At 37.2% G+C, this 24,510-nt stretch overlaps 1 protein-coding gene across 1 annotated transcript in view; it reads right to left on the bottom strand.

Annotated features, from left to right (window-relative positions):
- The window catches only part of ADAM32 (ADAM metallopeptidase domain 32), a 185,744-nt gene that overhangs the window by 40,266 nt on the left and 120,968 nt on the right, over positions 1–24,510 (bottom strand). Inside the window, exons 16-18 of the mRNA XM_055335462.1 lie at positions 22,336–22,441; positions 21,101–21,284; positions 10,358–10,441 (exon numbers count right to left, since the gene is read on the bottom strand). Of these exons, the coding sequence (XP_055191437.1) occupies positions 10,358–10,441; positions 21,101–21,284; positions 22,336–22,441 (374 nt within the window). The remainder of the gene's footprint in view (positions 1–10,357; positions 10,442–21,100; positions 21,285–22,335; positions 22,442–24,510) is intronic.

Below are 24,510 nucleotides of genomic sequence, written 5' to 3'. Positions count from 1 at the left end.
AGAAAATTTAGGGGGAGGGAAACTCTACTTCTGTGAGTTTTACATCCAGGAGATCAACCAGATTCTCACAGTAAATGTAGGAGAAAAATTACCTGTACTTACAGCAGGTGGAAGGGAAAAGGAACCAGTTTTGAAGTAATAGGAGTATTCTGTTCTTCTTAATAACTCCTAACTTAAAGGGAAACTATTTTACCAGACGCTAAAATTATTGAGTTTTATCCAGAGCCTAACAGACATAGGGAAAGGGAAATGCCCAACTCCCCTGTCCCACCTAGAGAAGGAAGAAACTTAGAAGTACTTGTGAAATTCACAGACCAGAGGCATAGGCTCATTATTATATGACTACAGAATTCTAAACCCCACCTTTCCAACTTGCCAATACATTATTAGCAGTTCCTTTTATTTGGTATATCATGTCTAGCTACCAAGAAAAAACCACAAGGCATACAAAAAAGCAAAAACAAAAACAAAACAAAACAAAAACACAACTTGAACAGAGCAAACACCAGAATCAGACTCAGCTAAAGCAAAGATGTCAGAATTAACAGACCAGAAATTTAAAACAGCTAAAATATGCTAAGGGCTCTAATGGATAAAGCAGGCAGCATTCAAGTATAGATGGGCAATATAGGCTGAGAGATGAAAGTATTAAGAAAGAATATAAAAAGAAATGCTAGAGATAAAACTGTGAAAGAAATGAAGAATGACTGATGGAATCAGCAAACTTGTCAAGACTAAAGAGACAATCTCTGATTTTGAGGATATCTCAATAAAAACTTCTAAAACTGAAAACTAAGGAGAAAGAAAGACTGAAAAAGAACCCCAAAGGGCAACCTGGGTAGCTCAGTGGTTGAGTGCCTGACCCAGGATCAAGTCTCACGTCAGGCTCCCTGCATGGAGCCTGCATCTCCCTCTGCCTGTGTCTCTTCCTCTTGCTCTCTCTCTTTCTCTCATGAATAAATAAAATCTTAAAAAAAACCCAGAAATTCCAAGGACTGTTAAAGCTATTAAAGACATTAAAGCTATTAAATGACATTTAATAGCTATTAAAGACATATTATATGTGCATTGAGAATACCAGAAGACAAAAAAAGAAACAAGAGATAGCTGGAGAAATAATAATTGAGAATTTTTAAGGTTAGACGCCAAACCATAGATCCAGGAAATTCAGAAAACAACAAGCAAAAATTTCCACCTAAGGATATCATAATTCAAACTTTATATAATCAAAGATGAAGAAAAATCGTGAAAGAAGCCAGAAAGCGGGGGAGGGAACTAGAGAGGTACAAGGATAAAAATTACTTTAGATCACTATTCTAAATTAATGAGAGCAAGAAGAGCATGGACTGAAATATTTAGTGTTTATTTAAAAAGAGTCACCAAATTAGAATTTGTATCCTGTAAAAATATTCTTCAAAAGAAAAAAGAAATAGACTCTCTCAGATAAACAAAAATTGAGAAATTTGTCAGGAGCAGACATGCCAATGGCAGAAATTATAAAAGGAATTTATCAGAAAAAGAAAACTATACAAATTGCATCGTACATGAAGAAACAAAAGCATTAAGGATAGAGTAAGTGAACATAAAATAAAAACTTTTATTGTTCTTCTTAATCTAACATATACTAGATTATTCAAAGTAATGATAAAAACAAGCATATATACTTCTGTGTAAGTACTATGAATCACAGCATGATATAAAGGTCGGGAAAGAAGATATAGATTATTTTATTATAAGGTTACTTATACTACTAGTAATACAGTATTATTTGAAGCTTCACTTAGATTAGTTTTAAATGTATTATGCAAATAGTAGGGCAAATAATAAAGTAAACTAAGAAGTATAACTGATATGCTAAGCAAGGATAGAAAACATCATCATACAAAAGGCTCAACTAGAATCACAAAAACAGGAAAACAGTGGAAGACATAAATAGGAACAAAGAACAATAGTAATAAACAGAAAACACTAATAAATTCAGTTAGACATTGACTAATGTGTATTCTCCTCAAAGTATTACAAAATTACAAGAGGAAGGAAAGCTTCTAAATACAATAAGGCCAGCATCACTTTAACAGAAAAAACAGGCACAGACGATACAAAAAAAGAGAGAGAGAGAGAGGGAGATGGAGAGAAAGAGAGAACTATTGCCCAATACCTCTCATGGACATAGATGCAAAAATTCTCAACAAAATATTAGCAAACAATACATTTAAAAATTCCTTCAGCATGGCTAAGTGGGGTTTATTCTGGGGATGCAAGGATGGTTCAATATTCCCAAATTAATCAATCTGATACCACATTAACAAAATGAAAGATAAAAATCATATGATCATCTCAATAAATGAAGAAAAAGCATCTAATATTCAATATCAGTTCATCATAAAAACTATCAACTCATAGTTAACATCATACTCAATGTTGAAAAACCAAGAGATTTTGAACAAGACAAGGATGTCCACTTTCACTACTTTTATTCAACATAGTACTGGAAATTTCAGTCACAGTAATCAGAAAGAAAAAACCAAGAAGGTATCCATATTGGTAAGGAAGAAGTTAAACTGTCACTATTTGCAGATAACAGAATACTATATGTATAGCACCCTGAAGACTCCACCAAAAAACTATTTGAATGAATAAATGAATTCAGGAAACTGTAGAATATAAAATTAATGCCTAGAAATCAGTTGTGTTTTTATATTAATAACCAGGTAGCAGAAAGAGCAATTAAAAAAACAATCCCATGACAATTATACCCCCCCCAAAAAAAATCTAGGAATAAACTTAATCAAGTTGGTGAGAGACCTAATACTCTGTTGAAATACTGATGGAACTGGAGGGTATTTGCTGAGTGAAATAAGTCAATCGGAGAAGGACAAACATTATATGGTCTCATTAATCTGGGGAATATAAATAATAGTGAAAGGGAATAAAGGGGAAAGAAGAAAAAATAAGTGGGAAATATCAGAAAGGGAGACAGAACATGAAAGACTCCTAACTCTGGGAAACGAACTAGGGGTGGTAGAAGGGGAGGTGGGCAGGGGGTGGGGGTGACTGGGTGATGGGCACTGAGGTGGGCACTGATGGGATGAGCACTGGGTGGTATTCTATATGTTGGCAAATTGAACACCAATAAAAAATAAATTTATTTAAAAAATGATAGACATAGACTAGATATGAAATTCTAAAAATAAACTCATACATTAACAATAAAAAAAAAGAAATACTGATGAAAGAAATTGAAGACAACACAAAAAAAATGGAAAGATACTCCATGGTCATGGGTTAGAAGACTGAATGTTCTTAAAGTATCCATACTATCCAAAGCAATCTACAAATTCAATGCAATTCTCAAAAAAATGTAAGTGACATTTTTCAAGAATTAGAACCAATAATACTAAAATTGGTGCAGAATACAAGAGACTCTGAACAGCCAATGCAATGTTGAGAAAGAAGAATGAAGCTGAAGGTATCCGAACCCCAGATATGAAGATATACTACAAAGCTGTAGTAATCAAAACAGTACAATACTGGTACAAAAATAGACATGTAGATCAATAGAACAGAATAGAGTGACCAAAATAAACCCACCCTTAAATGGCCAATAATCTATAATAGAGGAGGCAAGAATATACAATTGGGAAAAGATGGTCTCTTCAATAATTGGTGCTGGGAAGACTGGCCAGCTACATGAAAATAACAAAACTGGAGAAGTTCGTTGCACCATACACAAAAATAAACTCAAAATGGATTAAAAGTCTAAATTTGGGACCTAGAACCATACAAACCCTAGAAGAGAACAGAGGCAGTAATCCCTTTGACACTGGACAAAGCAACTTCTACATATGTATGTCTCCTACAGCATGGAAAGCAAAAGCAAAAATCAACTATTGGGACTACACCAAAATAAAATGCTTCTGCACAGCAAAGGAAACCATCAAGAAAATGGAAAGGCAACCTACAGAATGAGAGAAGACATTTCCAAATGGCATATTTGATAAAGGGCTATAACATATCCAAAATATATAAAGAACTAATACGACTCAACATCAAAAAAGAAAAAAAATCCAATTAAATGAACAGAGGACATGAATGGAAATTTTTCCAAAGAAGACATATAGGTGGATAAATACACATGAAAATATGCTCAACATCATTAGCCATTAGGGAAATGCAAATCAAAACTAAAACGAGATATCATCTTATACCAGTCAGAATGTCTAGAATCAAAAACACAGGAAATAGTAAGTGTTGGTGATGCTGCGGAGAAAAAGAACCCTGGTATACTATTGGTGGGAATGTAAATTAGTACATCTACTATGGAGAACAATATGGAGGTTCCTCAAAAGATTATAAATGGAAATACTATATGATCTAATAATTCTACTACTGGGTATTTATCCAAAGAAAACAAAAGCACTAATTCAAAAGCATATCTGCACCCCTATGTTTATTGATGCAATAGCCAATAAAGAAGACAGTATGTGTGTATGTGTGTGTGAATGTGTTTGTATAAATATTTATATATATATAAATATATATAAATATAAAATAGAATTTTACCCATAAAAAAGAATGAGATCTTGCCATTTGCAAAAACATGGATTGACCTTGAGGGCATAATGCTAAGTCAAATAAGTCAATCTGAGGAAGACAAATTCCATATGATTTTACTCATATGTAGAATTTAAGAAACAAATGAACAAAGAAAAAAGAGAAACAAAAAATAGACTCTTAGATATAGAGAACAAACTGGTAGTTGCCAGATGGGAGGTGCATAGGGTTGGGTAAAATAGGTGAAGGGGATTCAGAGTACACTTATTGTGATGATCACTGAGTAATACATAGAATTGTTGAATCAATATATTGTACACCTGAAACTAATACAATGCTGTATGTTAATTATACTTGAATAATATTTTTAAAATAAAATAATGTAAGATAAAATTTAAAAAGTATAATTTGAAAACTGTTTAAAAAAAAAACTAGGCAATTTGAGCAGGGGTTTTGAAGGCATTTTTAAAAAAGAAATTAAATCAATAATTACTAGTCTTCCAAAACAGAAAGCAGAAGTCCAGTTGGGTTAACTAGTGAATTTTACCAGACATTTAAAGAAAAAATCATAATTTTTCCTATAATCTCTTTCAGAACTTAGAATTAGAGTGAATAATTCTTAACACATTTTATGAGAACAGAATTACCCTTAATAATCTCTTTCAGAACTTAGAATTAGAGTGAATAATTCTTAACACATTTTATGAGAACAGAATTACCTTTAATACCAAAGACAAAGCCATTATAAGAAAACTATAGACTAATAGCTCTCATGAAAATTGATGTAAAAAATCAACAAAAAATTAGGAAATTAATTCCATTATTGTATAAAAAATATTATATACCATGAGCAAGTGAGTTTTATCTCAACTATGCAAGGATAGTTCAACATTGGAAAATCAGTTAATGTAATCCATCATATATCAACAGCTAAAAAAGAAAAATCACATGATCATATCAATAACTGCAAAAAATTAACAAAATTGAACATCCAGTAGTGATAAAAGACCATCAGAAAGCTATATATAGAGGGAATCTTCCTCAAATTGATAATCTCTTTTTTAAAAAACCTGGTGGTTAACTTTATATTAAAGCTTTTCCAGTAAGATCAGGAACAAGACAAGAAAGTCCCTCTTTACAACATAATATTGATAAGAAAATAAAAGATATAAGTATTGGGAAGGAAGAAATAAGACGAGCTTTCGGTTTGACAAAATCATTATGGTGGAATAAGAACACCCCCTTTTGGACAGGAATCCATTAAGATCCTAGAGGAAAAGACAGGCAATAACCTCTTTGATCTAGGCCACAGCAACTTCTTGCTAGACACACTCCAAAGGAAAGGGAAACAAAGGCAAAAAATGAACTACTGGGACTTCATCAAGATAAAAAGCTTCTGCACAGCAAAGGAAACTGTCAACAAAACCAAAAGGCAACCTAGAGAATGGGAGAAGATATCTGCAAATGTCTTATCAGATAAAGGGCAACTATCCAAAAATCTATAAAGAATTTATCAAACTCACCACCCAAAATAGCAAATAATCCAATCAAAAAATGGGCAGAAGACATGAACTGACATTTCTCCAAAAAAGACATACAAATGGCCAACAGACACATGAGAAAATTCTCAACCTCACTCAGCATCAGGGAAATATAAATCAAACCACAATGAGATACCACTTCACACCAGTCAGAGGGCTAAAATGAACAAGTCAGGAAACAACAGATATTGGTGAGGAGGATGTGGAGAAAGAGGAACCATCGTACACTGTTGGTGGGAATGCAAGCTGCTGCAGCCCCTTTGAAAAATAGTATGGAAGTTCCTCAAAAGTTTGAAAAATTTGAGAACTACCCTACAGTCCAGCAATTGTACTACTAGGTATTTATCCAAAGGATACAAACATAGTGATTCAAAGGGGAACATGCACCTCAATGTTTATAGCAGCAATGTCCACAATAGCCAAACTATGGAGAGAGGCCAGGTGTCCGTCAACAGTTGAATGGATAAAGAAGATGTGGTGCATATATAGGATGAAATATTATTTGGCCATCAAAAAGAATGAAATTTTGCCATTTGCAAGGACATGGATAGAACTAGAGGATATTATGCTAAGTGAAATAAGTCAATAGGAGAAGGACAATCATATGATCTCACTCATATGGAATTTAAGAAACAAAACAGGATCTTAAGGGAAGAAAGGAAAAATAAAACAAGATGAAATCAGGGAGACAAACCATAAGAGACTCTTAATCATAGGAAACAAACTTAGGAAACTTAGGGAGTTGGGAAGATGGGGTAACTGGGTGATGGGTATTGAGGGGGGCATGTGATGTAATGAGCCCTGGGTAGTATATAAGACCAATGAACCACTAACTCTACCTCTGAAACCAATGATACATTATATGTTAATTGAATTTAAATAAAAATTTTAAAGTAAAGCAGTTAAAAAAAACCTCCCTCCTTTGGTTCCCCATTATAACAGGTAAATTTCAGCATCCATCCATGAATAATATCTCTATGAGAATTATGGAACCAAGGCCTACACACCAAGGGACCTAGAAGGAGTCTTGCCCACTTATGCATCAGGCAATAGGCAAACAGACCTCACTATGGGCTGTGGAATCAGAAGGAGCCAGGGAAGAAGACTCAGTTCCTCTTTTGCAGTTGGAGAAAACCTAGAGAGTGCTGACATGGGCAGAAACCTAAGGAAAAGATAGCATTGCAGAAGTCTTCCCAGGAATAGTTTCTCAAAAATAGATTCCTGCATTCCTTTGACGCACCCCAATAAAATAAAATTAAATAATAAAATTAAATAAATAAAATAAAAATTGTTCAGATGTACTGGAGAGGGTAAGAATAACTACCAGTGCCATCCCTCCCCCAATGGCACATAGTACAGGATTGAACTAGCCAGCAGTGACCTCTCAACAGGGAAAAGGGAAAGTGGTGAGTAAGCCCTCAGCTAACCCACTGTGCAGGACACAGCTGGAGAAATCCATTTCTCTGCCACAACACCCAGAGTATTGAGGCAGGAATCTCTATAACTGAGGGGAAGGAGGAAATCAGCAAAGAGCAGATAAGAATATCAAAGGGCATTAAAGGGACATAGTTCCTGCTATATGCTTTCATTACTCCAATAGGAAGCCTGCCTACAAATTGCTGGGAGATTCTCACTCAAAGATCCCCCCTTACCTAATCCAGGGGCACCCACAACATCCGAAATGCTAACTCCACAACTCCCTCAGACTCTGCAGCCTCCTCCTGTGTGAATTCCTGAGTTTGGCAGCAATAAGCTCTAGTAGACAGCACGTACCCTTAGAAAATCAGGCCAGGATCCTTGGACAAGGAAGAAATCAGAAACTCAAGCTGTAGCACACCTCCAGAAAATAAGAGAGAGGTTTCCAGCAGCTGGCTTGGTGTGTTGTAAGAGAGAAGACATACCAGTTTAAGAATCCTGCCACAAGAGGGTGCAAGAAATGTGGAGCAAGTATATCTATATAAGGTTGTAGAAAGACCCAGATATAAGACCAGTGAATTATATCTCCCATCTGAAGACAACTAGTAAAGATTTAAGGAGGTGACTACTTCAAATGTGAAAATAGCAACATAAAACTCCAACGAACGTGAAGAATCCTCTTAACATGCTATTACCAAAAAATAACAATAATAATCCAGCTATTGAACTCAAATCACAGAATTTGTCAATGTAACCGAAAAAAAATTTCAATTTAGCTGTTTTGAGGAATTTAACAAAGAGAAATCATAAAAAAGAACTAAACAAATTCTAGAGATACAGAATGTAATAAATGACAAGAAAAATGCAATAGAGAGCATCTGCAGCAGGAGAGAACAAACAGAAGATAGAATTATTGATCTAGAGATAGGAACTTTTAACTAACCCAGAGTAGAACAAAGAAAGAAGAATGAAAAAGAGTGAAGAAAACACACATGATCTAATGGAAAATCATCAAACATAGATATTAGAATAACTGGAATTCCAGAAGAAGGTGAGGAAAGTGGACAGAAAGTCTATTTAAAGAAATAATAGAAGTTCAGGAAAGATGGTGGAGTAGGAGGATCCTGAGCTCATCTCACCCCATAGACACATGGAGATAACAGCAACACATATGGAATTAATTCTGAAAATGATCTGAAGACTGGCAGAACAGATGTCCCACCACAGAGAGGAGACTACATTGAAAAGTGTAGGAGGGGAGAGATGCAGTTGGGAACTAAACCCCCAGTGAGACTACCACAAACAAGAGGAACACCCCAAGTACAAATAAGTGAGAGGATCACTTCTAGGCACCCCAGGCATCAGGGATCTGCACTGAGATGAGTCCCCATAATATCTAGCTTTGAAAACTGGTGGAACTGAAATTTAGGAGCTTTTAAAATCAGCAGGGTTTAACTAGGGAGAGTTAGAGGACAATAGGAAACTGAGTCCCCACCCTTGAAGAGTCAGCATAATAAATAACTCCACCTGTGACACAGCACAGAAGAAATAGTTTGAAAAGTGCCTGGTGTATACATGAAGAAGGTTTATTTATTAATATCAAAGCATGCACTGGAGTGGGAGAGGATCTTTAGTAGATATCTCCAGGAACAAAACTGCTGGTGGACACCATTTCTCTCTGCCCCCCGCCATCTCCCAGCTTACATAGCTGATGCCTGCTGGAGCCAGTGCTTTCTCCATCTATCTTGCTAGCACTGCATGCCCTGTCTCCACATTCCCCATCATACCTGCCCCATCTGACCTGCATATTATGGCAGATATCCCTCCAAAGTAGCTCCTGCCCTGCCATACCCACAAGCAGCCCCAGCAGGAATGAGTGAGTGCCTCTCCAGAGTGACTTCTGCCCTGGAGAGAGGGGTAGATAACCACACACACCACCACACCCATGATCTCTCCAGCCAGGCCTCTTAGATGGCTGCACTGGGAGCAAGATCGGCCATTTGGCAGGCTTGCAACTGTGGCAAAGTAGCTAACTGCAGTTGTCTAGTCGGCCAGCCAGTCCCACCCACCAACAAAAGCCTCTCAGTTGATGATGTAGGGAGCAAACCTTGCCATTCAGTGCACCCACAGTTGTAGCTCAGAGACTGATTTTAGCATCTAAGTCTGACTGCCAACCCTGCCCACCAGTGAACCTGTGGTGGCCTCAGATCTCTTAATGGGGGGGACGGGACAAAACCCTGCTCAGTGAGCCAACAGCAGGCAAAGCAGATCATTGTAGCTGGCTGGGCTAAGGCAAACATGACTGCCACAACAGCATGGTACACATAGCCCACAAAGAAGATACACTTAGAGTACCACTCTGGTGGAGAATTTTGATAGTGGGAGAGCCTTTGTGTATTGGGGTTAGGAAGTATATAGGAAACCTCTATACTTTCTTCTTAATTTTGCTATGAACTTAAAACTACTTAAAAAAAAAGTCTGTTAAAAAAGGAGGACAAAACCAATAGTTTTCCCTTACTGCATATATTTGCAGACACACAAATTATGGCATAATTATCTTCTCTTATTGAACAGATGAATGTATTCATTGGAATATTTAATGCCTCTGATAAGTAACTGGCATTAGAATAATTCTGTTAAGGTCATCAACAATTTAATTCCATACAATGTTCTCATACTACCTTTGGTTACAAATTTAGTAACCTAATTTAACTCCACATTGAAATGATATACAACAGGAACTTTCAAATAAAAGAAACATAATAAATGTTGAGTAAATTAAACGATGCTAAAAAGAGTCCAAGATAGATGTTATTTGAGGAAACATAAATTTTGTGCTTACTTACTCCATGTTCTCCGCACCCCTCTGAACAAAACCTTAATTGAGCTCTAAGCATCCTTGCTTCTAGACATTCACGATTTACACATATCTAAAAACAAAAAGAAAAGAAAAAATACAAAAAAACTTTGTACATGTTACAGGAGTCCAGCTGTCTTAACATTACAATCAGTAATTTTATACCATAAGACCATAACCCTTCAATGCAATACATTTCCATCTAAGTACTTCTTTTGCTGTAACCTGCAAATTTTTTTTTATTTTATAAATTAATTTTTATTGGTGTTCAATTTACCAACATACAGAATAACACCCAGTGCTCATCCCGTCAAGTGTACCCCTCAGTGCCCGTCACCCATTCACCCCCACCCCCCACCCTCCTCCCCCTCCACCACCCCTAGTTCATTTCCCAGAGTTAGAAGTCTTTATGTTCTGTCTCCCTTTCTGATATTTCTCACACATTTCTTCTCCCTTCCCTTATATTCCCTTTCACTATTATTCATATTCCCCAAATGAATGAGAACATACACTGTTTGTCCTTCTCCGGTTACTGTGGCCAAGTTCAAAAAGGGTGTTGCCCGAGTTCTCCTCTGGGATTTTGATGGAATCTTGTCTCACATTTAGATCTTTCATCTATTTTGAGTTTATCTTTGTGTATGGTGCAAGAGAGTGGTCCAGTTTCATTCTTCTGCATGTGGATGTCCAATTTTCCCAGCACCATTTATTGAAGAGACTGTCTTTCTTCTAGTGGATCGTCTTTCCTCCTTTATCGTATATTAGTTGAGCATAAAGTTCAGGGTCCACTTCTGGGTTCTCTGTTCTGTTCCATTGATCTATATGTCTGTTTTTGTGCCAGTACCACACTGTCTTGATGACCACAGCTTTGTAGTACAACCTGAAATCTGGCATTGTGATGCCCCCAGATATGGTTTTCTTTTTTTAAAATTCCCCTGGCTGTTTGGGGTCTTTTCTGATTCCACACAAATCTTAAAATAATTTGTTCTAAGTCTCTGAAGAAAGTCCATGGTATTTTGATAGGGATTGCATTATACGTGTAAATTGCCCTGGGTAACATTGACATTTTCACAATATTAATTCTGCCAATCCATGAGCATGGAATATTTTTCCATCTCTTTGTGTCTTCCTCAATTTCTTTCAGAAGTGTTCTGTAGTTTTTAGGGTATATTTTGAGAACCATTTGAATGGTAAATGGTTCTCCAACCTTTTATTTTCAGGTTGTAGGTGTCCTTCTGTCTAAAATGAGTCTCTTGTAGACAGCAAATAGATGGGTCCTGTTTTTTTATCCAGTCTGAAACCCTGCGCCTTTTGATGGGGTCATTAAGCCCATTCCGCGGGCTGTGGGTTATTGTTAAGCTGTAACCTGCAAATTTTTATGTTGTATTTTCATTTTCACTTAGTTCAAAATATTTTTCAGTTTCTCTTAAGATGTGTTATTTAAAAATGTTTGTTTAATCTCCAAGTATTTGGGGCTTTTTCAGATAAGTCTAATGTAAAGTATGAACTGGGAGACAATGATGTGTCAATGTAGGTTTATCAATTATGACAAAGTCCCACTCTGGTGGGGGATTGTTGGTAATACGGGAGATTGTGCTTGTATGGGAACAAGAGAGTATCTCTGTGCCTTCCTCTCAGTTTTGCTGTGAACCTAAAATCGTTCTAAAAATTAGTCTTAAAAAATAATTCAATGTAGGGAAATGGGAGAAACAAATAAAACAAGATCAATAAGAAAAATCATATCCATATAACCACTTTTTATTATGATACCCTGAAATCTAATAAAACTATTCCTAAGAGCACAGTATATCTTTTTATTTGAATTTTTTGTTGTTGTTGCATATATCAAAAGTTTGTATTGAGGGACACCTGGGTAGCTCAGTGGCTGAGCATCTGCCTTTGGCTCAGGGCGTGATTCTGGGACCCAGGATGAAGTCCCACATCCGGCTCCTTGCATGGAGTCTGCTTCTCCCTCTGCCTGTGTCTCTAACTCTCTCTCTCCCCCCCTCCCTCTCTCTCTCTGTCTCTCATAAATAAATAAATAAAATCTTTAAAAAAAACCTGCAAAAGTTTGTACTGAAAAAAATCAATTCAATATACTCAGGACATATACATATTTTTTATTGAAATTCGATTTGCCAACATATAGTATAACACTCATTGCTCATCTCATCAAGTGCCCTCCTCAGTGCCTGTCACCTGGTGACCCCATTCCCCTGCCCACCTCCCCTTCCACTACCCTTTGTTCATTTCCCAGAGTTAGGAGTATCTCATGTTTTGTCACCCTCTCTAATTTTTCCCACTCATAATCAGGACATATATTAAGTTTTAATCAAATTTGAGCTATTATTAGAGTGATCTAATAAAGGTAATAGGAATTTTTATTAAAATATGCTATACATATCTAACATTCTATTATGTAATATGTGACTATATCCAGCTCTAGTCCCCTTATGTTTAAACTGTAATAATCAGAGGATTATGGATATATTCTCAACTCCAATATTTACAGTAATATCAATTTCTCTAAGTTGTAGTTTTCTTACATGAGTACAACCATCCTTTTTCTAAAGAATTTGAGATTTGAGGGGATCTCTGGGTGGCTCAGTGGTTTAGCACCTGTGTTCGGCCTAGGGCATGATCCCGGAGTCCAGGGTCCCACATCAGGCTCCCTACATGGAGCCTGCTTCTCCCTCTGCTTGTGTCTCTGCCTCTCTCTCTCTCTGGGTCTCTCATGAATAAGTAAATGAAATCTAAAAAAAAATAATAAAATAAAGAATTTGAGAATTGTTTTGAGATATGTGAAAATTATCTCCTTTTAAACATTACAGCATATCACAACTCTCCTCAAAGAAATGACCTCAAAAACCCTTTCTAAATCCAAACTAATCCTTTTAAATCTTTACAGTGTGTGTTGAATTTTCTCACTAGTTCATGGCCATAATGGTGTGTCTAACAACTCCCTTTCAAATGTAGTATTTTTTTTAGATGTTCTTTTTTTTTATTGGAGTTCAATTTGCCAACATATCGCATAACACCAGTGCGCATCCCATCAAGTGCCCACCTCAGTGTCCGTCACCCCCCACCCACCTCCCTTTCCACCACCCCTTATTCATTTCTCAGAATTAGGAGTCTCTCATGTTCTGTCTCCCTCTCTGATATTTCCCACTCATTTTCTCTCCTTTCCCCTTTATTCCCTTTCACTATTTTTTATATTCCTCAAATGAATGAGACCATAGAATGTTTGTCCTTCTCCGATTGACTTATTTCACTCAGCATAATACCCTCCAGTTCCATCCACGTTGAAGCAAATGGTGGGTATTTGTCGTTTCTAATGGCTGAGTAATATTCCATTGTATACATAGACCACATCTTCTTTATCCATTCATCTTTCGATGGACACAGAGGCTCCTTCCACAGTTTGGCTATTGTGGACATGGCTGCTAGAAACATCGGGGTGCAGGTGTCCCAGCGTTTCATTGCATCTGAATCTTTGGGGTAAATCCCCAGAAGTGTGCAATTGCTGGTCGTAGGGCAGATCTATTTTTAACTCTGAGGAACCTCCACACAGTTTTCCAGAGTGGCTGCACCAGTTCACATTCTCACCATCAGTGCAAGGGTTCCCCTTTCTCCACATCCTCTCCAACATTTGTTGTTTCCTGCCCTGTTAATTTTCCCCATTCTCACTGGTGTGAGGTGGTATCTCATTGTGGTTTTCATTTGTATTTCCCTGATGGCCAGTGATGCGGAGCATTTTCTCATGTGCTTGTTGGCCATCTCTATGTCTTCCTCTGTGAGATTTCTCTTCATGTCTTTTGCCCATTTAATGATTGGATTGTTTCTTTGCTGTTGAGTTTAATAAGTTGCTTATAGATCTTGGATACTATAGACCTTTATCTGATAGGTCATTTGCAAATATCTTCTCCCATTCTGTAGGTTGTCTTTTAGTTTTGTTGACTGTATCCTTTGCTGTGCAAAAGCTTCTTATCTTGATGAAGTCCCAATAGTTCATTTTTGCTTTTGTTTCTTTTGCCTTCGTGGATGTATCTTGCAAGAAGTTACTGTGGCCAAGTTCAAAAAGGGTGTTGCCTGTGTTCTCCTCTAGGATTTTGATGGAATCTTGTCTCACATTTAGATCTTTCATCCATTTTGAGTTTATCTTTGTGTATGGTGTAAAAGAATGGTCCAGTTTCATTCCTCTGCATGTGGATGTCCAATTTTCCTAGCACCATTTATTGAAGAGGCTGTCTTTTTCCAGTGGATAGTCTTTCTTACTTTGTCGAATATTAGTTGACCATAAAGTTGAGGGTCCACTTCTGGATCTCTATTCTGTTGCATTGATCTGTGTGTCTGTTTTTGTACCAGTACCACACTGTCTTCATGACCACAGCTTTGTAGTACAACCTGAAATCTGGCACTGAGATGCCCCCAGCTCGGGTGTTCATTTTTAATATTCCCCTGGCTATTCGAGGTCTTTTCTGATTCCAAACAAATCTTAAAATGATTTGTTCCAACTCTCTGAAGAAAGTCCATGGTAAATTTTTTTAGTTTTTATTTATTTATTTATTTATTTATTTATTTATTTATTTATTTATTTAATTTATTTATTTATTTATGAGAGATACACAAAGAGAGAGGCAGAGATAAAGGCAGAGGGAGAAGCAGGCTCCATGTAGGGAGCCCGATGTGGGACATGATCCCAGAACTCAGGGATCATGCCCTGAGCCAAAGGCAGATGCTAAACCACTGAGCCACCCAGGAAATCCAAGTCCATGGTATTTTGATAGGGATTTCATTAAACATGTAAATTGCCCTGGGTAACATTGACATTTTCACAATATTAATTCTTCCAAACCATGAGCATGGAATATTTTTCCATCTCTTTGTGTCTTCCTCAATATCTTTCAGAAGTGTTCTGTAGTTTTTAGAGTATAGATCCTTTACCTCTTTGCTTAGGTTTATTCCTAGGTATCTTATGCTTTTGGGTGCAACTGTAAATGGGATTGACTCCTTAATTTCTCTTTCTTCAGTCTCATTGTTAGTGTATAGAAATGCCAATGAATTCTGGGTATTGATTTTGTGTCCTGCTACACTGCCAAATTGCTATATGAGTTCTAGCAGTATTGGGGTAGCATCTTTCGGGTTTTCTACGTACAGTATCATGTGATCCGTGAAGAGGGAGAGTTTGACTTCTACTTTGCCAATTTGAATGCCTTTTATTTCTTTTTGTTGCCTGATTGCTGAGGCTACGACTTCTAGTACTATGTTGAATAGCAGTGGTGAGAGTGGACATCCCTGTCAAGTTCCTGATCTTAGGGGAAAGGCTCCCAGTGCTTCCCCATTGAGAATGATATTTGCTGTGGGCTTTTCATAGATGGCTTTTAAGATGCTGAGGAATGTTCCCTCTATCCCTCCACTCTGAAGAGTTTTGATCAGGAATGGATACTGTAATTTGTCAAATGCTTTCTCTGCATCTATTGAGAGGATCATATGGTTTCTTGTTTTTTCTCTTGCTGATATGATCAATCACATTGATTGCTTTACGAGTGTTGAACCAGCCTTGCATCCCGGGGATAAATCCCACTTGGTCAGGGTGAATAATCTTCTTAATGTATTGTTGGATCCTATTGGCTAGTATCTTGTTGAGAATTTTTGCATCCATGTTCATCAGGGATATTGGTCTATAATTCTCCTTTTTGGTGGGGTCTTTGGTTTTGGAATTAAGGTGATGTGGACCTCATAGAATGAGTTTGGAATTATTACATCTCTTTCTATCTTTCAGAACAGCTTTAGTAGAATAGGTATGGTTTCTTCTTTAAACGTTTGATAGAATTCCCCTGGGAAGCCATCTGGCCCTGGACTTTTGTGTCTTGGGAGGTTTTTGATGACTGCTTCAATTTCCTCCCTGGTTATTAGCCTGTTCAGGTTTTCTATTTCTTCATGTTCCAGTATTGGTAGTTTGTGGTTTTTCAGGAATGTGTCCATTTCTTCTAGATTTCCTAATTTATTGCGTAAAGCTGCTCGTAATAAGTTTTTAAGATCATTTGTATTTCCTTGGTATTTCTGGTGATCTCTCCTTTCTCGTTCATGATTTTATTAATTTGAGTCTTTTCTCTCTTCTTTTTAATAAGGTTGGCTAATGGTTAATCTAACTTATTAATTCTTTCAAAGAACCAATTCCTGGTTTTGTTGATCTGTTCCACAGTTCTTCTGGTCTCTATTTCATTGAGTTCTGTTCGAATCTTTATTAACTCTCTACTTTTGCTGAGTGTAGGATCTATTTGCTGTTTTTTCTCCAGGTCCTTTAGCTGCAAGGTTAGCTTTTGTTTTGAGTTCTTTCCAGTTTTTGGATGGATGCTTGTATTGCGATGCATTTCCCCCTCAGGACTGCTTTTGCTGTGTCCCAAAGATTTTGAATAGTTATATCTTCATTCTCATTAGTTTCCATGAATCTTTTTAATTCTTCCTTAATTTCCTGGTTAACCGTTTCATCTTTTAGCAGGATGGTCCTTAACCTCCACGTGTTTGACGTCCTTCCAAACTTCTTCTTGTGATTTCGTCCTAATTTCAAAGCATTATGGTCTGAAAATATGCAGGGGACAATCCCAGTCTTTTGGTATTGGTTAAGACCTGATTTGTGACCCAGTATGTGGTCTATTCTGGAGAAAGTTCCATGTGCACTTGATAAGAATGTGTATTCAGTTGTGTTTGGATGTAAAGTTCTGTAAATATCTGTGAAATCCATCTGGTCCAGTGTATCATTTAAAGTTGTTGTTTCTTTGGAGATGTTGTGCTTAGAGACCTATTGATTGTAGAAAGCGCTACATTGAAGTCACCAAGTGTATTATTATCTAAGTATGACTTAACTTTGGTTATTAATTGATATACTTGGGAGCTCCCACATTCGGGGCATATATATTGATGATTGTTAGGTCCTCTTGTTGGATAGATCCTTTAAGTATGATATAGTGTCCCCCTTCATCTCTTACTACAATTGTTGGGATAAACTTTATCTGATAAAACGATGGCTACCCCTGCTTTCTTTTGAGGACCATTTCAATGGTAAATGGTTCTCCAACCTTTTAATTTCAGGTTGTAGGTGTCCTTCTGTCTAAAATGAGTCTCTTGTAGACAGCAAAGAGATGAGTCTTGCTTTGTATCCAGTCTGAATACCTGTGCCTTTTGATGGGGTCATTAAGCCCATTCACGTTCAGAGTTACTATTGAAAGATATGAATTTAGTGTCATCATGATACCTATCAGTCCCTGTTTTTGTGGATTGTTCCTTTGGACTTCCTCTTTCTATTACAGAATCCCCCTTAGTATTTCTTGCAGAGCTGGCTGGTGGTCACGTAGGCTTTCAGTTTCTGCCTATTTTGGAAGCTCTTTCTCCTTCTATTCTGAATAAGAGCCTTGCTGGATAAAGGATTCTTGGCTGCAGGTTCTTCTCATTTAGGACCCTGAATATATCCTGCCAGCCTTTTCTGGCCTGCCAGGTCTCTGTATAGAGGTCTGCTGTTAATCTAATATTTCTCCCCATAAAAGTTAGAGATTTCTTGTCTCTTTCTGCTTTAAGGATCTTCTCTCTATCTTTGGACTTTGCAAGCTTCACTATTAAATGTCGAGGCATTGAGTGGTTTTTATTGATTTTAGGTGGGCATCTCTCTATTTCCTGGATCTGAATGCCTGTTTCCCTTCCCAGGTTAGGAAAGTTCTCAGCTATGATTTGTTCAAATACATATTCTGGACCTTTCAGCACCCGCAGGAACCCCAATTAAACGTAGATTTTTCCTTTGAAGGCTGTCATTTATTTCCCTTAACCTATCCTCATGATCTTTTTTCTCTTTTTTCCTCAGTTTCCCTCCTTGCCATCAAATTGTCTTCTATGTCACTCACTCGTTCTTCCACCTTGTTAACCCTTGTCGTTAGGACCTCTAGTTTGTATTGCATCTCATTTCATTGATTTTTAATTTCTGCCTGATTAGATCTAAATTCTGCAGTCATGAAGTCTCTTGAATCCTTTATGCTTTTTTTCTAGAGCCCCCAGTAGCCTTATAATTGTGCTTCTGAATTGGCTTTCTGACATTGAATTGTAATCCAAACTTTGTAACTCTGTGGGAGAGAGGACTGTTTCTGATTCTTTCTTTTGAGGTGAGTTTTTCCTTCTAGTCATTTTGCTCAGTGCAGAGTGGCCAAAAACAATTGTACTGGAATAAGGAGAAAAAGAGAGAAGAGAAAAAAGGAAAAAAAAAAAGGAAGAAGAAAAGAAAAAAAGGGGGTGGGGAAAGCCAACAGAAAACAAAAAACAAGGGGGAGTATCCTCTGATTCTATATACTGTAAATCCCTCGACTTCCCCTGTAACTTTCCAGTGTTGCTTGGTGAATAATTTTTTTTCCCTGTCCCTCTAGCTGGTCTTCTGGGGGAGGGGCCTGCTGTGCTGACTCTCAGGTGTGAGCATCTGGGGGAGCTGCTCAGCCTCCTGCCTGGTGCAGGGCTCAGTGCGAGTTGTTTATCCTGTTTATCCTGTGAGGCCGTGGTGAGGCTCAGTGGGGGTTGTTTATCCTGTGAGGCCCCATGAGGAACCACCACAGTGGCGGTGGCTAGCTCTCCAGCCCTGGAATCAGCTCCCGCAGTAACAACCTCAGCTCTCAGTCTGCAGGGGCCTGGAAGCTCCGGGAGCGGGGACGCTGATCTGCATAGCTCGGGGCCACCCACTGGCAGGAGCGGCCTTGCTTTCCTGTCTCCTCCTGGCCTCTGCCTGTCCCGGAGGGAGCACTGGATCTTGGGCTGTGTTCCCCAGTGCCCTGGGCTCCAGGGCCTGCACTGCTGCAATTGCGCTCCGGAGCCCCGCCAGGTGTGCTCTCCAGGCCTTTAGGGTGCTCCGCCCGTGGTGTGTGGCGCTCTCTTCCCCAGGGCGCAGGTCCTCTGTTAGTGCCCCCAGGAGCCTGAAGGCATCCCCGCCCCTCCTGGGGTCCTGCTCCAACTCCCTGCGAGCGCCTTTCAGTCCGGAAGATTGGTGAAGCTCCTGCTTCTCCTGGACAGGGCTTTCCTGTTGGCTCCTCGTGGGGTCCCTACCCCTTGGATGCTTTTTTATTTTATTTTTTTTTCCATCTTCCTACCTTGATAGAAGCGCGAACTCTTCTCACTGTAGCATTCCAGCTGTTCTCTCTTTAAATCTCAGGCCAAATTCGTAGGTTTTCAGGATGACTTGAAAGTTATCTAGGTAATTTGGTGGGGACAGGTGACTTGGGGACCCTACTCTTCTGCCATCTTTCCCCCTCCTCAGATGTAGTATTTATTGTCTGCCTGCCTCAGTTGAAACTGAGATGAAAAGTCCTGCTATACAAGGATGCTACTGACAAAAAAATTGCCAAGAATGTTTCATCATATGTGATTTATACTAAAAACTACTTCATAAAATGTGTTCTCATGAATTATCCCTGAGAATTTTCCACATTATAAAAAGGATTCTATTCTTACCAAATTATCAACTGAATAATAACAAATCATCTGTTGACTATGTTTCATTTTGTAATTATTTTGGCTCCATGACCTAAATATATCTATCTACTGAGCTCCTCCGTATATACATCCATCAAGGAAGCATTTATGACTCAGAGGCATGAAGAGTAAATCAATACTAAGAAGACTACATATTTTACCTATAATAAACTTATTTAAACTTATAGTTTAAACCACCAGAAATGGCTATTAACATATACATTTCACATATTAAAAATTTGTTCAAAATCATTTATTAAATGAAAACATTGGAATATAGATATATGCACATTTTTTTAATTTTTATTTATTTATGATAGTCACAGAGAGATAGAGAGAGAGAGGCAGAGACATAGGCAGAGGGAGAAGCAGGCTCCATGCACCGGGAGCCTGACGTGGGATTCGATCCCGGGTCTCCAGGATCGCGCCCTGGGCCAAAGGCAAGTACCAAACCGCTGCACCACCCAGGGATCCAGATGTATGCACATCTTAGTACTTAATGTGTACACCATATACTATATTATGGTTCCTCATAAGCAAAGATCTGGTCAGGAATTAAATGAGATTTTGAAGTAAATTTATTCATTGTATGTTTTCTCCAGATTTGAGTTAGCCTCAGAGATAATGAATTATAATAATCAATAATAATAGCCAATCTATATTTAACTTTCACTATGTGACAGGCATCATATGAAGCACTTTACAGTTATTTTATTTAATCTTTGCAATAACCCCATAGAGTAAATGCTATTATTATCCTCACTTTATATACAGTTATAGTACCTCAGACTGGTTAGGTAACTTTTAAAATGTAAAAGAAAAAAAAATCAGTTTTGAAGACTTGATTCCAAGAAGACTGATGTAAGTTATGGTCTTATATACTGGGCTACAAGGAGACATATATTACAAAGTGAGATTTCTTCTTTTCTCTAAGAAAGAAAGTGAATTTCCATGCTATGGAGTACTTAATATACTTCCAAGATCTCTCCTCTCTACACTACAGCCCTGAAATACTTAGGAGTTTCCTTGGTCATAATACTGAAATTCTGAAGGATATCAAACATTCCTTTTCCCTCTTAATATATGAAGACAAAGTGAAGCTTATTCATTTTCTCCTTATTGAAAGATTTAAAGTTATATAGCACTAGAAATGAATTGAAATTGGATACTTAAATGAAAATATTTATTAAAGAAATGAATAAAATTAGACAAAAATAGATTTTAAATCATTTACCCTGTCTTCATCACAAAAACTGCCACTGGGAACCTCCATTGGATCTCGTTTTGAGTGAGGTAATTTGTAGTCTATAGTTATACATAAATTATTTCGTACAAAGGCATAAATCACAGCAGTATTTTCTTTGTAAAAAGGAGCTCGAGTAGGATAAGTACAAATTAATCTTCCACATTGAAGATCCCTGCAAACATAATAAAATTATATGATTATTACACATTAGGCATTTATTAGGAATACTTCAGATTAGCTTTCCTTGACAAAAAAAAAATGAATGACCTCCATTTATGTTAAATGTTACTAGAGAGAGTGTAATTTTAACACTAATATTTGAAGCAAATATTCTACAAGGTTATCTTTCAATGGTGCTAACGGTCTTTTATTCCCTGTGCAGATTTATATACTTATTGTCAAATAATTGATTCACTCAAGTATTTCATATCCTTCTGTAGAAAGATAGAAAGATAAATAAGTTGTGATCCCTACCCTCAAGGACCTTACCGTTTAATGTAATATAAACCCTATTGAAAGTGCTACAAATAAAATAATTCTTATGAAGATTTAAGATAAGGACACATTCTAACTTAGCAATTAGGGGAAATTTCGTGGAGAAGATGCCTTCTGAGTCCAATTTTAATAGGCAGAGAGTAAGGTATTTCTAAACAAAAGTAATAGCATAACAAACCAAGGAAACAATACATGATGTGCTTACCAGTGTACAAATTCCTAAGTACAAGGGTCATGTATGCTTTGCTAACAAGGAGCTAGCCCAGTGTCAGGCACATAGTAGATTCTTAAGGGATGTTTATTAAATTAAATTTATGACCAAAATATCAAAGGGCTTGCTTTTCAGATGCAGGGGAAATTAAATTCATTTTATAAACACTGGGTAGTCTTCAGCTTGAGCAAGCAATGAAGTGAATGGGGATAGCATTTTTGTAAAGAAAAATGCAGGTTCAAAGAGGAAAGGTGCAATGACTATTATTACTTTCAATCTTGGACTGAATTTAGAAGCCTAATGATCACCCACATACAGAAAAAAAAACAGACAGAAATTTAAGCCTATGGCACAAGAAAGATGTCAGGGCTATAGAATTTAATTTAAGATTCATTCCCATTCATTCCCAAACACATGTGATACTTGAAACCACTGGGATGAATGAGATGTAGAGAGAAAATCTAAAAATAGAATCTTATGAAACAAAAAAAAAGTACCTAATATTTGCATAGCATACCTCCATGAACAGAATATATACTGGCCTCTTTTTAGACCACAGTTCCCAAACCTATCAGTTTGAGAATGTATTTCTTCATAGCAGGCAAATGGTGCATTTTTTGAACCTGTCAAAGTTAGAAATATATTTAGGTTAAAACTCCCTTCCTTTCTCATCTTAGTCCATTCCCTCATATGTTATATGCTTGCTTTGCCTTCTCTACTAGTATCTAATTCAAAAGTTTTCCTAGTGAAAAGTTTCTTGCTTATCACTTCAAGAAAAAAGAATTGAAGTGATAAGCAGTGCTCATGGTTATATCTCCTTTTATTTCATTTTGAGTCATTTCCATCACAAAAGATATCATGAGGGGTAAGGAGAGTTATAGAAGCATAAACCATGAGAGTGCTCTGTGAAACAAGGCAATACAATACATAATACAAGAAAACTATACTTACTTTCCTAGATTATGAATAGGAACTCATAAAAAGCCAGGTCTATAACAAAATCTAATTGAAGATACCTAATTTTATCTTCAGGAAGTCTAAAATAAAGGGAGCAAAATTGTCAAATGATTAACTACTTTTTCCTTCATTACTATATTTAATACTCATCATTGTGTAAAAAATTACCAAAATCCTGGCAACTTAAAACAACACCCATTTATAATATCACACAAGTGAGCGTTCTTTTTGCTCAAGAGTTTCATAAGGCTAAATAAAGTCATTAGCAGGGGCTGCAGTCTCATCAGAGGCTGAAGTCCCCTTCTAAGCTCATTGGTTGTTGATAGAATTCAAGTTGTTTTGTAACCGTAGTTTTCTTACTATCTGCCAGGGGTTGCTCTTGTCTCCTAGGTATTCTGTTCACATCCCAGTTATAGGCCCTCTCCCAACATGACGGTTTGTTTCTTCTGAGCCAGCAAGAGAATCTCTCTGACATCTCTCATCTTTTAAATGGCTCACAGCCCACTCAGAATGATCTCCCTTTGATTAACTCAAAGTTCACTAATTATGGATCTTAATTTCATATTCAAAATTCCTTCATCTTTACTACATACTATAATCACGGGAATGATATTCCATCACATATTCACTGGTTCTGTCCCAACTCAAAGGGAAGGGATTATCCAAGGTTTGTACACTAGGAGAGTCTTAAATTTTCATGGAACCACAAAAGACCCCAAATAGCCAAAACAATCTTGAAAAACAAGAAAAGCTAGAAGCATCACAATTTTGGACTTCAAGTTGTATTACAAAGCTGCAGTGATCAAAACTGTATGGTCCTAGCACAAAAATAAGATACAAAGATCAATGAAACAACAGAAAATTCAGAAATGAACCCATAACTATATGGTCAATTAACCTTCAACAAAGCAAGAAAGAACATCCATATGAATAAGACAGCCTCTTCAACAAATGATGCTAGGAAAACTGGATAGCAACATGGAAAGAATTAAACTAGATCACTGTCTTACACCATACAGAAAAATAATTTTGAAGTGGGTGAAAGACCTAAAGGTGAGACATGGAACCATGAAAATCCTAGAGAAGAACACAGGAAGTAACCTCTCTGACATCAGCAGTAGCAACTTCTTTCTAAATATGTCCCCTGAAGGAAGAGAAACAAAGGCAAAAATAAACCCCAAAAAACTGGGGCTACATCAAAATAAAAAGCTGCTGCACAGTGAAGGAAACTATTAACAAAACTAAAAGGCAACCTATGAAAATGGGAGAAGATACTTGCAAATGGCATATCTGATAAAGGCATAGTATCCAAAATATATCAAACTCAACACCCAAAATAATGGGCAGAACACATGGACAGACATTTTTCCAAAGAAGACATACAAATGGCCAACAGACACATGAAACAATGCTCAACATCACTCATCAGCAGCAAAATACATATCAAAATTACAATGGGATATCATCTCCCACCTGTCAGAATGGCTAAAATTAACACAGTAAATAACAAATGTTGGCAAGGATGTGGAAAAAGGAGAACTGTCTTGCACTGTTGGTGGGAATGTAAACTGCTACAGCCATTCTGGAAAACAGTACAGAGGTTCCTCAAAATGTTAAAAATAGAACCCTAAAATCCATCAATTACACTACTAGGTATTTACCCAAAAGATACAAAAATACTAATTCAAAGGGACACATGCACCCTGATGTTTATAGCAGCATTTTCTATAATAGC

Source organism: Nyctereutes procyonoides, unplaced genomic scaffold (genome assembly GCF_905146905.1).
Source record: "Nyctereutes procyonoides isolate TBG_1078 unplaced genomic scaffold, NYPRO_anot_genome, whole genome shotgun sequence".
Lineage (NCBI taxonomy): Eukaryota > Metazoa > Chordata > Mammalia > Carnivora > Canidae > Nyctereutes > Nyctereutes procyonoides.
Note: the sequence above shows the minus strand (reverse complement) of the source record. Positions and strands in the feature narration are given on the sequence as shown.